The sequence below is a fragment of the Ranitomeya variabilis genome, chromosome 5, assembly GCF_051348905.1.
Source record: "Ranitomeya variabilis isolate aRanVar5 chromosome 5, aRanVar5.hap1, whole genome shotgun sequence".
Lineage (NCBI taxonomy): Eukaryota > Metazoa > Chordata > Amphibia > Anura > Dendrobatidae > Ranitomeya > Ranitomeya variabilis.
This window is the reverse complement of record NC_135236.1, coordinates 440,870,044-440,882,384: the sequence shown is the minus strand read 5'-3', so window position 1 is coordinate 440,882,384 and position 12,341 is coordinate 440,870,044. Positions and strand designations below refer to the sequence as shown.

Sequence of the window (12,341 nt, the reverse complement as noted above, 5' to 3'; positions counted from 1 at the left end):
CATCTTGGGTTCAGTATGATTTCATTGCACCTTTCATGCCAGTGGTGGATTCTGCACAACCTAATTCATGGAGACAGGGCTTGCGCAAAACTGGCATTGTCCTTGTGCCAAGTAAAGGTGACCAATCTCTGGTGAGGAACTAGTGTGCACATTTGGCTGTGGTTACAGGCTGTACTTTAATCAGATTGACATCACTGTGCATGGTCTGACACTTACAAATGTTAATCGTGGATCTGCATTATATGCTATATCCAATGCCTTGTCTAACATTCAATGGCAATCTATTTGGTTTTGACAGTGGGCATTTCACCATCATTTTTATTACTATTAACAGTTTTCCTGTGTGCTTTGTTTTTTCTTTGTGTTTTTTTTTTTTAGTGATATTTTAACCCCATTGAGATTCACACTTGGGTTATTTAATCAAAAGTCCCCCTTCTTCCTTATGACAATGACATAAACTCCTTCTATTGTTACAACTCGACTTTCATTACTTGATCAAGTGCCTTTTGGAAATTTCAAGGATGATTGCTTTTGGTGTTGGGATTTTTTGAGACCCAAGATTTATGTGAGAGTAAATGATTGCTTCAATATTTGGTTACAGTTCCCTACTCCCGCAACCAAAATCTCTCCTAAGGAAGAAGAAAGGAAGGATGAATCTCCAGCCTCCTGGCGTCTAGGACTCCGCAAGACTGGAAGTTATGGTGCATTATCTGAGATTACGGCATCCAAAGAAGGTCAGAAGGAGAGGGACTTCACTGGTGTCATGCGATCGGCTTCAAGTCCTAGACTTTCCTCCTCCCTAGACAATAAAGAAAAGGTAATAATTTGCTTTTATAATCTTGATTAACAAACAAGCAGTTTACAAGTTGAAACAAGGGAAAATATGGGTCTGGTTGTGTGATACTTTAGAAAAGTATTGTCCAAAATATTACAAATGTGATTAATACTTGCTCAACACAATGAATAGGGTGGACTATAATAAAGGCTAAATTGGACAGTCGGTGAAACAAAAGAAAAGAGGAAGAGCAAAACAATTGTCCAACCAAAAAAGTCCCAGCGTATACAAAATGGTGACAAAAGGTATTAGTTTAGATCAGGTGATAGATAAGGATAACGGACAATATTAAAAACACAGTATAAAAACAAAAGGGCACACACCCAGATTGGGTAGACAGTTGTTAGAAAATAGCGCTGAGAAGTTGTGTAACATAAAGGTAATATTTAAGGGTCAAACTTACGATAAAGGGGTTAAGGTGCAAATGCATGGAGGTATATGGATAGCTCAGGCATGGTAGTGCATAATGGCGATTATATTATGTCCATGCCCATATGAAATGCAAGTGCAATGAGGGCAAAGGACATAAAGTAGAGTGTATAAGTGCCTGAGTAATAACAGAGTCTGTAGTAGTACGGAATTAAATAGTGCAGACTCTATTAGGAATCCCTATATCCGGGTGGCGTCCACCCCGGCGTGCGTTTTGGCTTCAGCCTTCGTCTTCAAAACTGTCAAAAACTGATACACTTCTTTTCCAAAACTCAGATGAAAATCGGTCCTCTTTTCCATCTGAGATAAATAGCACCTGAGTAAGGCCTAAGTTAGTGGTCTTTGCGGTTGCTATTAGGAAGGTAGAAATAAGGTCTGTTTCAGGAAGTATCAGGTTCTCAGACGTTTTCTGTTTGTTTGGAATGTACAGAAAGTTGCCGCTTAACTGAAATCTTTGATTTTGGAATAATGCAGCAATAGAGCAGTAAAAAAAAAAAAAATAATAATCCATCCTATAAATTAGACCGTGAATTTTTTTTTCTTTCTTGCATAAGTTTTTCTGTTGGCTGTAGGAAGGTTTATGGGAGTGGGAGTTGTTTTGCTAGTGATCTTTTTATGTAATGTATTTTCTTTCCTGTTTTTATAGGAGAAAGATACTAGATCAACAAGGCTAGCGTATGTTGCTCCATCAATCCCAAGGCGGCTTGCTAGTACTTCTGACATAGAAGAAAAGGAGAATAGGTAATGTATACCTACTATTTTCCATCTCACTTTGAACCTCTTCAACCTCTTTCCGACATCGGGCAAAATAGTATGCTGATGTCGTACTCCCCTGTTTGTTGTGGGCTCCAGCGCTGAGCTCGCACCTTTCCAGGCACATGACAGCTGATATATAAAGCTGAAATGTGTCCGCAACAGCCGTGGGTGGAATTGCGATCCACCCGCAGCTGTTAACTAGTTAAACTAGTTAACTTGCGCTTACCGCTAGAGCATTGCTAAACCTGCCCATCAGTGACCCCGTCACATGTTTGCGGGTTACAGATGGGTCGGCATGACAACCAGAGGTCTCCAGCAGACCTCCTATGGGTGTCATAGCCAGATTGCTATGAATGCCGCCCGGTGGTCGGCACTCATAGCAAGTGAGCATTTGTGACAGGCGATCTGATCATCACCTCTATGTAGCAGAGCCTATCAGACAACTGCAGCTTTTAGTCTCCCATAGAGATTATTAAAGCATGCAAAAAGTAGAGAGAAAAAAAAAAGTTCAATTCACCCCCCTTATTCAAAATAAAACAATAAAAAAATCAAATATACACATATTTGGTATCGCCGCGTTCGGAATTGCCCAATCTATCAATATAAAAAAACGACAGAAGTATGTTTTTTTTGGTTGCAGTAACACTTCATTAAAATGCAATAACAGGTGATCAAAAGATCGTATCTTCACCAAAATGGTATCATTAAAGGCGTCTGCTCGCCATGCAAAAAAATAAGCCCTAACCCAGCCATAGATCATGAAAAATGGAGATGCTACGGGTATCAGAAAATGGTGCTTTTTTTTTTTAAACAAACTCTGGAATTTTTTTTCACCACTTAAATAAAAAAAGAACCTAGACATGTTTGGTGTCTATGAACTCGTAATGACATGGACAATCCTAATGGCAGGTCAGTTTTAGCATTTAATAAACATGGTAAAAAAAAAAGAAAAATGTGGGATTGCACTCTGTTTTTCAATTTCACTGCACTTGGAATTTTTCCCCCCATTTTCTAGTACACGATATGTTAAAACCCATGGTGCCCTTCAAAAGTATAACTCGTCCCGCAAACAACAAGCCCTCACATGGCCATATTCACCAAAAAATTAAAAAAAAGTTATAGCTCTGGGAAGGGGAGCAAAAAGCGAAAATTCAAAAGCAAAAATCTCAGGTCATTAAGGGGTTAATCCCTGCTTTAAAGGTCTGATGTGTCAGATCCCAGGCAGTAGGTAGTGCCCCCTTTTTTGTTTTTGTTTTAAAGGCTTTAAATGAAACAAACAGGAATATGTTTGGCCACGTTCACACGCTGCGGGTTCCTCTGCGGGTTAATCCCGCAGCGGAATTGAAAATCTGCAGGGCAAAACCGCTGCGGTTATCCCTGCAGATTTATTGCGGTTTGTTCCGCGGTTTCCGCTGCGGGATTACTGCTGTACTATTGATGCTGCATATGCAGCAATATGCAGCATCAATAGTAATGTAAAAAATAATAAAAATTGGCTATACTCACCCTCTGACGTCTCGATCTCCCCGGCGCTGCAAGCGGCTGTGCCGACAAGGACCTTCGTGATGTCACGGTCATGTGACCGCGGCGTCATCACGGTCATGTGACCGCGACGTCACCACAGGTCCTGTTCGGCACAGCAACTGAGACCGGACGCCGCGGGCCGCGCTGAGAGGTGAGTATAGCATCATTTTTTATTTTAATTCTTTTTTTTACACCCAAATATGGTTCCCAGGGCCTGGAGGAGAGTCTCCTCTCCTCCACCCCGGGTACCATCGGCACATTATCGGCTTAACTTCCCACAACGTGGGCACAGCCCCATGCGGGAAGTTAGCGGTTCAATGCATTTCTATGGGTGCAGAATCGCTGCGATTCTGCCCCAAGAAGTGACATGCTCCTTCTTTTTTTCTGCAGAAAATCCGCACGGATTTTCCACAGAAAAAAAGGATCGTCGGCACAGCGGGTTTTGTTTTCCATTAGGTTACATTGTACTGTAACCTACATGGAAAAAGGATGCGGACCCGCAGCTGCAAAACAGCTGCGGGTCCGCAGCAAAACCCGCAGCGTGTGAACATAGCCTTTAAAGTTGTCTACAATTTTGTCCCTACATGTTTATACAGGAATTATGGTTTGCTATATTCTAACGCATTGTAATTGGCCTTAAAGGTGATGTCCACTACACAGACAACCTATGTAAAACACTATTTCCCCCATGTAAAATAATGGCTGTACTCGCCTCCAGTGCTGTCCCAGCGATGTTGTCACCTGGTCTCCCGTGACAATGTTACGTGAGCCCTGCAGCCAGTGGCAGCTTTACTCTCTCCTCTTTTGGCCAAAACTAAGATATGTAAATACAAAATATCAATTTGTGAATGGTTTTATTAAACTCTGGCCTTGTGCGGACTTAATGTGTAACTTGTAGCCTTTAAATTCCTCTTTCATGCCTCTGGCCATCACATGACTGCTCCGTATGCAGACTTATTACGCATGACCCTAGACCCTCCTTGTTTTAATTATAGTCAGGATAACGGTTTTTGCTTCCCTTTTTTTCCAAAGAGCTGTAACTTTTTATTTTTATTATTTTCCTGCTGAAAGACTTTCTGACGTGTTTTTTTTTTTTTTTTTTTTTGTGGGAGTTGTACTTTTAAATGACACTATCGATTTAGATTTTCTGCTACGGTTGACGGGAAAATGAAAAAAAAAAAAAAAAAAAAAGGTGAAATTGAAAAAAACACAGTTCTAAAATTGTATTTATTGATCATTCTACAGTAAAATGTATTGAATATTATTGTCCAGGTCAATACAATTACTTTTTATTGATGCTATTTTGGTGCAGATAAAATAACTTCTTGCGTTTGTTTTTTGTTTTTTTTAGTGAAGTTGCGGCAACCAAAAACCTGTAATTCTGGCATTTTTAATTTTTTTTTACGATGCTTACTGATTGGGATAATTAATCTTTTATATTTTGTTAGATTGTACTTTTATGGACACTGTGATGCCACATATATGAACTTTTTTTTTTTTTTTTCATTGCAACTGAATTAATATACCATTTACTAAATGGGGAATTGCGTTCCTTCACAGAGAATCTTCTATTGGGCTATCGCGCCTTGGTGGCTCCTATACAAGAAGAAGATGGGACGATGACCTGAAGAAGAACAGTTCTGTTAATGAAATTTTAAATAGCAGCTATCAAGGAAGGTCTGCATAGCTTTCATGGGTTTACACTACATAACAAAGCCGTGTGGTGAAATAACCACCGTCGCTCTAATTGTGTCCCTTTAAAGTTGGCCTCAGATTATTTCGATTTTACGTGCCATATACCATAATTTTCAATTTAATCTCCAGAGCGTATCTTTTCGGTTAATTTCTTAATCATGAAGAGGCAGATAAGCTGTTAACAGACTTATGTAGTAACTTCAGCCATTTATCTTTAAAATTGGGCCTGGGGCACTTTGCTGCTAACATTTTTGGGCAAATTGACCCACAATTCTGTATTTAAACCTATTATGAGTTTATTCCATCCTTCTTTATTTTTTGGGATAGTGGTTTTGTTTGTAACGGTTTCACTTTTGATATTTTTTTAGTGGCTCCTTTGGTAGAAGACAAGATGATCACATAAGTTCCAGTATTCCAAGTACTACATCTGGATCTACACCAACTATTACCTCTTCTGGGCTAACACGGAGTCTGTCTAGCACCTTTAGTACTTCAAGGAGTACTATAGGCTCTTCAGGCTTATCAAGCAGGTATTTACAATTTCCTCATCAAGTGATTTTGGATCTTTCACTTTTTTATATTAAAACAAGGTTTAAAGGACTAGAGAATACTGTATGGACTATCCTATGAATAATGTTGGTAAACTTGATAGTACTGATATATTATGCTTTTTCTCTCTTGATTAGAATACTCACTGCACTCAGCTTTCCTCTCGGTGTATTGTAACCATTCTACTGGACATTTGTACTGACACTCCCTTCAAATACTAAACTATTATAACTGCTTGATGATCTATGGCGTACATTTGGCATAGGTCACTAAGGAAAACATGTAACAGTCTCAGGAGCTGAGCCTGCTTCATAAGTGGCAGATGCTGACTGTATTACAAAGCTGGCACCTGCCTGTAATTGAAGCGACTGGAGAGAGCCAATGGGATGCATTCGCTGTGCATAGACCTTCATTACCAACGCATGCCAGCGCAATGGTACCATGCGTTGGCGCATGCGCTAACGCAATTGTTGAAAAAAAAGAGCTTTTGGGCATCAGCGTTAGCACATCCGTTAAACGGATGGCACTAACACGATGTGAACCTAGCCTTACTGTGTCACTAACTGCTCAGTACAACAGCCTTGATCTTTTTGTACACAGGCAGTGGAATAATTTTGTTAGAATACACTGAAGCGAAGCTTTTTATTTTAATTTTGCATGAAAATTGCAGACCATGGCCAAAAAAAATCTAAAATATCGCACCTTTTTTTGGTGCTGATTTTAATTGCATTTCTAGCAGTTTTTCTTTTGTTTCTATTGCAAGTGAACCATTTTGATCTTGACATGAAAAAACTATATTAAAAATCCAGAAATAATTGAGATGCTCCTTCTTTGTAAAGAATGCACTACAAGTCATAAATTGCAAGGAAAGCTTACATAAACAGTGATTTTAGAAATCTCATTCATTTTGATTTTACTGTAAAATGCGACAAGTGAATAAGCCCTTACACTTTTAGAATGGTTTACAGGATTATAGTATGCTTTAGTGACAGAAACCATTCCACACATGTTCAGGAGCTGGGTCTATTATTACAGCACACTTCAGTTGAAGTTGAGTGATGCTAAGCTGTGGTTCCAGACATGATTCAAGGGTGTGTGCACATGTTACAGATTTTGTGCGTTTTTAAACTCCTTTTTTTCTGCGCGGATTTGTGACAACCTGATACCTGTAAAGTTAATAAGACATCTGAAGTGTCCTGTTGCAGAAAATAATCTGCAGCATGTCGGATCAGAAATTTTACTTAACGTGTCACACAGCCTAAATATCTACTGTTCCCCCCCCCCCCCCCTTTTTAAAGAAAGCATACATAATGTATTCTTTATCCATTCTCATAAATTCATCATTAAACAAAGCAATGTTATTTCCTACTCTGCAGCCATGATTATATCATGTTTCCCGTTCAACTTGAAGCATTTGCTGAAATGTCCTCTTTAACCAATCTACTGTCAAATTACTGCCTAAAATTCTGGCTTTTTAATATACTTTCGGCGGATATCCTGTCAATTAAAAAGCAAAGACCCTTTCCGCCATGTAATTCCTAGCTTTTCTCCTGTATAAATGTCCCTGTGCCTCTGTGCCATGCTCTTTTGTATAAGCAGGTTTGTTTAATTGTATTTAATTGTAATTGTTCGTCATAGTATTGGCTTTCATTGTGTGTGTGTCTGTTCTTTCCTCTGTCTTGCTACTGGCCATATTTTAGTACCTCAAACCGTTTCTGGGCAGACGATAGCTCTGGAAAAGACAAGGATACTGTCCCTACGGCAGTCACCATTCCAGTTGTAAATCCCACTTACACATCTATGACCACAGCTTCCACTGGCACTGTTCCTTCCACAGCGGAGGTCAGGGAAAGACGCAGGTGTGTACTTTTCTTGCATGTGTCTATTTTCTCTTCTCTTGCTTTGCCGTATCGTTTGTGCATTGGTAGTGAATTATATTGTCTGTGATGTCTCCTGAAAGCCAGTTTTCCAGGCTTGCCTATAATAAAGTTGTAGCATATGTCAATTTACTTTTGCTCTAGCCTCTCATTCATTAAGACAAAGTAACACACCTTTTCATGCTACATTTGGGATTGAGACCCTAAACCTGTTCCAGCTATGGTGGTCATGCATGCGCTATGAATTAAAGGGAGTTAAGCAAAGTGGCAAGGGTCCATGTAGTTCAGAAAAGACCACAGAACTTTACTGTTAGATTTTATTTTTAAATGTAGATTTTTTAATTTTTTTCTTGGTTTTGTTAATCCCGTTAGTGACTATTTTTGTAAATACTGTACCTTCCCTATGTTGTCATACTTCCAGGTCATATCTCACTCCAGTTCGCGATGAAGAGTCAGAGTCTCAAAGAAAAGCTAGATCAAGACAAGCAAGGCAGTCCAGAAGATCAACACAGGTATGTCTAAATCGTCCTGTAATCTGAGGTTACCCTATTTGTCAGCCTATAGGGCACACCATATATATAAATAAGATAACAGGTCAGACACCAGGTTTACACAGCAGAAAATAGAAAAAAACCCACATTATTCTTCATGATTAAAACTTCCCTGGCGGTGTAAAGTGGAGTGGTTTATATCACAAATGTTAATTCCCAAGGCTAGAATAGGGATTTGTTATTATTAATTATAGCTCCATTTATTCCATGGCGCTTTACATTTGAAAGGGGGTTCACATGACAAAAAAGTACAATTATCTTTAACAAAACAATTCACGACTGGTACAGGAGGAGAGCGGACCCTGCCCGTGAGGGCTCACAATCTACAAGGGATGGGTGAGGTTACAGTAGGTGAGGGTAGAGCTGGTCATGCAGCGGTTTGGTCTACCGGTGGTTACCGCAGGTTGTTGGCTTGTCGAACAGGTGGGTCTTCAGGTTCCTTTTGAAGGTTTCCATGGTAGGTGAGAGTCTGATATGTTGGGGTAGAGCGTTCTAGAGAGGGAAGGGGGGATACACAGGAAACTCTTGTATGTGATTATGGGAGGAGGACATAAGAGGGGAGTAGAGAAGGAGATCTTGTGAGGATCGGAGTTTGCGTGCAGGTAAGTACCGGGAGACAAGATCACAGATGTATGGAGGAGGTAGGTTGTGGATGGCTTTGTATGCCAAGGTTAGTGTTTTGAACTGGAGTCAATGGGAGTCAGTAAAGGGATTGACAGAGAGGAGAGGCCGGGGAAATAGTGGTGGATTAGTCAGGCATCAGAGTTTAGGATAGATTGGAGGAGGTGCGAGAGTGTTAGAGGGCAGGTTACTAGTGTTTCTCTGCCGTGTGTGTATTATACACATATATAGCAGTACAGCACCCATATTCTATACATTCTGCATTTCACATATACACAACACTGCTGCATGCACAGTACACACAGCCACATCAACACACTCGGCTCGGCCATATCATCAAAGCACACAGCTCAACTACACCATGAATTGTCAGGAATTGGGAAGGATGTCGCCATTCTCTTTGATCGCAAGAAGCTACCTTCAGATAATAAAATGGACATACTTTTTAACAATTTATTTCCTAAAAATTGGGTCTTAGTGCAAAAATGCTGACTCTTCTGTGTTTTATAGATTAATTATTTTACAGAGTTCTCTATATGTATATAATTTTCTAAGGTCCACTTACGTCTGTCTGTCTGTAACGGAAATCCCGGGTCGCTGATTGGTCGTCCGGCTGGCCGCGACCAATTAGCGACAGGCACAGTCCGGCCGCGAATTGGCCACTCCCTACTTCCGTCCATTCAGTGCCCCCTCCCTGCTCCCCTCCAGTCAGCGCCCACATGGCGTTTTAGGACAGCGTTACACCGCGGCATAACGCGGTGTAACGCAGTTTGTTAACACTGCTATTAACCGTGTAAGTGTGCCCAACTTTTAACTATTGATGCTGCCTATGCAGCATCAATAGTAAAACATATAATGTTAAAAATAATTAAAAAAAAACATTATATTCTCACCTTCCGCCGTCTGCAGCCTTTCCTGCTCCTCGCGACGCTCCGGTCCCAAGAATGCATTGCGGCAATGACCGGACATGACGTAGCGGTATTGCGAGACCGCTACATGATCACGGGTTATTGCCACAAGGCATTACTGAGAACGAAGCGTTGCGACGAGCATCGGTAAAGGCCTGGCCTGGATCCGGGGGACGCCGGAAGGTGAGTATATAACTTCTTTATTTTAATTGTTTTTTTAACAGGGATTTGGTGCCCACATTGCTATACAGGTCCTTCTCAAAAAATTAGCATATAGTGTTAAATTTCATTATTTACCATAATGTAATGATTACAATTAAACTTTCATATATTATAGATTCATTATCCACCAACTGAAATTTGTCAGGTCTTTTATTGTTTTAATACTGATGATTTTGGCATACAACTCCTGATAACCCAAAAAACCTGTCTCAATAAATTAGCATATCAAGAAAAGGTTCTCTAAACGACCTATTACCCTAATCTTCTGAATCAACTAATTAACTCTAAACACATGCAAAAGATACCTGAGGCTTTTAAAAACTCCCTGCCTGGTTCATTACTCAAAACCCCCATCATGGGTAAGACTAGCGACCTGACAGATGTCAAGAAGGCCATCATTGACACCCTCAAGCAAGAGGGTAAGACCCAGAAAGAAATTTCTCAACAAATAGGCTGTTCCCAGAGTGCTGTATCAAGGCACCTCAATGGTAAGTCTGTTGGAAGCAAACAATGTGGAGAAGGACCGATTCCAGACCTTGGGGAACCTGAGGAAGTAGTGGACTGAGTCTGGTGTGGAAACATCCAGAGCCACCGTGCACAGGCGTGTGCAGGAAATGGGCTACAGGTGCCGCATTCCCCAGGTAAAGCCACTTTTGAACCATAAACAGCGGCAGAAGCGCCTGACCTGGGCTACAGAGAAGCAGCACTGGACTGTTGCTAAGTGGTCCCAAGTACTTTTTTCTGATGAAAGCAAATTTTGCATGTCATTCGGAAATCAAGGTGCCAGAGTCTGGAGGAAGACTGGGGAGAAGGAAATGCCAAAATGCCTGAAGTCCAGTGTCAAGTACCCACAGTCAGTGATGGTGTGGGGTGCCATGTCAGCTGCTGGTGTTGGTCCACTGTGTTTCATCAAGGGCAGGGTCAATGCAGCTAGCTATCAGGAGATTTTGGAGCACTTCATGCTTCCATCGGCTGAAATGCTTTATGGAGATGAAGATTTCATTTTTCAGCACGACCTGGCACCTGCTCACAGTGCCAAAACCACTGGTAAATGGTTTACTGACCATGGTATTACTGTGCTCAATTGGCCTGCCAACTCTCCTGACCTGAACCCCATAGAGAATCTGTGGGATATTGTGAAGAGAAAGTTGAGAGACGCAAGACCCAACACTCTGGATGAGCTTAAGGCCGCTATTGAAGCATCCTGGGCCTCCATAACATCTCAGCAGTGTCACAGGCTGATTGCCTCCATGCCACGCCGCATTGAAGCAGTAATTTCTGCCAAAGGATTCCCGACCAAGTATTGAGTGCATAACTGAACATTATTATTTGATGGTTTTTTTGTTTGTTATTAAAAAACACTTTTATTTGATTGGACGGGTGAAATATGCTAATTTATTGAGACAGGTTTTTTTGGTTTTCAGGAGTTGTATGCCAAAATCATCAGTATTAAAACAATAAAAGACCTGACAAATTTCAGTTGGTGGATAATGAATCTATAATATATGAAAGTTTAATTGTAATCATTACATTATGGTAAATAATGAAATTTAACACTATATGCTAATTTTTTGAGAAGGACCTGTATACTACGTGGGCTGTTATATACTACGTGGGCTGTGTTATATACTACGTGGGCTGTGTTATATACTACGTGGGCTGTGTTATATACTACGTGGGCTGTGTTATATACTACGTGGGCTGTGTTATATACTACGTGGGCTGTGTTATATACTACGTGGGCTTGTGTTATATACTACTTGGCTTGTGTTATATACTACGTGGGCTGTGTTATATACTACTACACATATTCTAGAATACCCGATGCGTTAAAATCGGGCCACCGTCTAGTTTACTAATAAGTTGTTAGGAGTTATCAGGCACTTCTTTTTTTTTTATACTACAGGCCTATGAGCTAATAATCAGGTAATTGCTACCTAACTGCCTATTGTGCCAGGGGCCAGTCTCTGCACTGCTGGTGATTCAGCGACTTCTGTTGTTGGGCGTGACTGCCAGTTTCATGCTGATTGACACATGGCTCCCCACTGCTTAACTGTAGGGAGTCTGCTGTCAATCAGCATGAAGTCGGCAGTCAGACCCATTGACAGAGAAGCCCGGAAGAACAGCTTTGTTGACATGGAGCAGCTGAGTCCACTATTTAGCAATTACCTGCCTGTTAATTTTCAGACCCATAGTAAAAAAAAAAAAAAAAAATAGCCCTTGGTTTCTTTTGAGCATTAAATTCACAGTTTAGGGGATGTGCCAGTTCCTAAACAGGATTTAGAGTGTATAGCTTTTGGTAGGAGTTAATAATAGTGTAAAATTGCACACTACCATTAATTTCCTTGGTTAGGGTAGGCAAGTTTTATTTTAT

At 40.6% G+C, this 12,341-nt stretch overlaps 1 protein-coding gene across 2 annotated transcripts in view; it reads left to right on the top strand.

Moving 5' to 3' along the window:
- PPP1R12A (protein phosphatase 1 regulatory subunit 12A) overlaps nt 1–12,341 on the top strand; it is a 116,165-nt gene that overhangs the window by 61,164 nt on the left and 42,660 nt on the right. The window contains exons 10-15 of one of the 2 annotated variants that reach the window (XM_077265366.1): nt 602–817; nt 1,911–2,005; nt 5,105–5,221; nt 5,608–5,769; nt 7,489–7,647; nt 8,087–8,177. In XM_077265366.1, coding sequence (XP_077121481.1) covers nt 602–817; nt 1,911–2,005; nt 5,105–5,221; nt 5,608–5,769; nt 7,489–7,647; nt 8,087–8,177 — 840 coding nt within the window. The remainder of the gene's footprint in view (nt 1–601; nt 818–1,910; nt 2,006–5,104; nt 5,222–5,607; nt 5,770–7,488; nt 7,648–8,086; nt 8,178–12,341) is intronic. The other variant, XM_077265367.1, reaches the window with a different exon arrangement.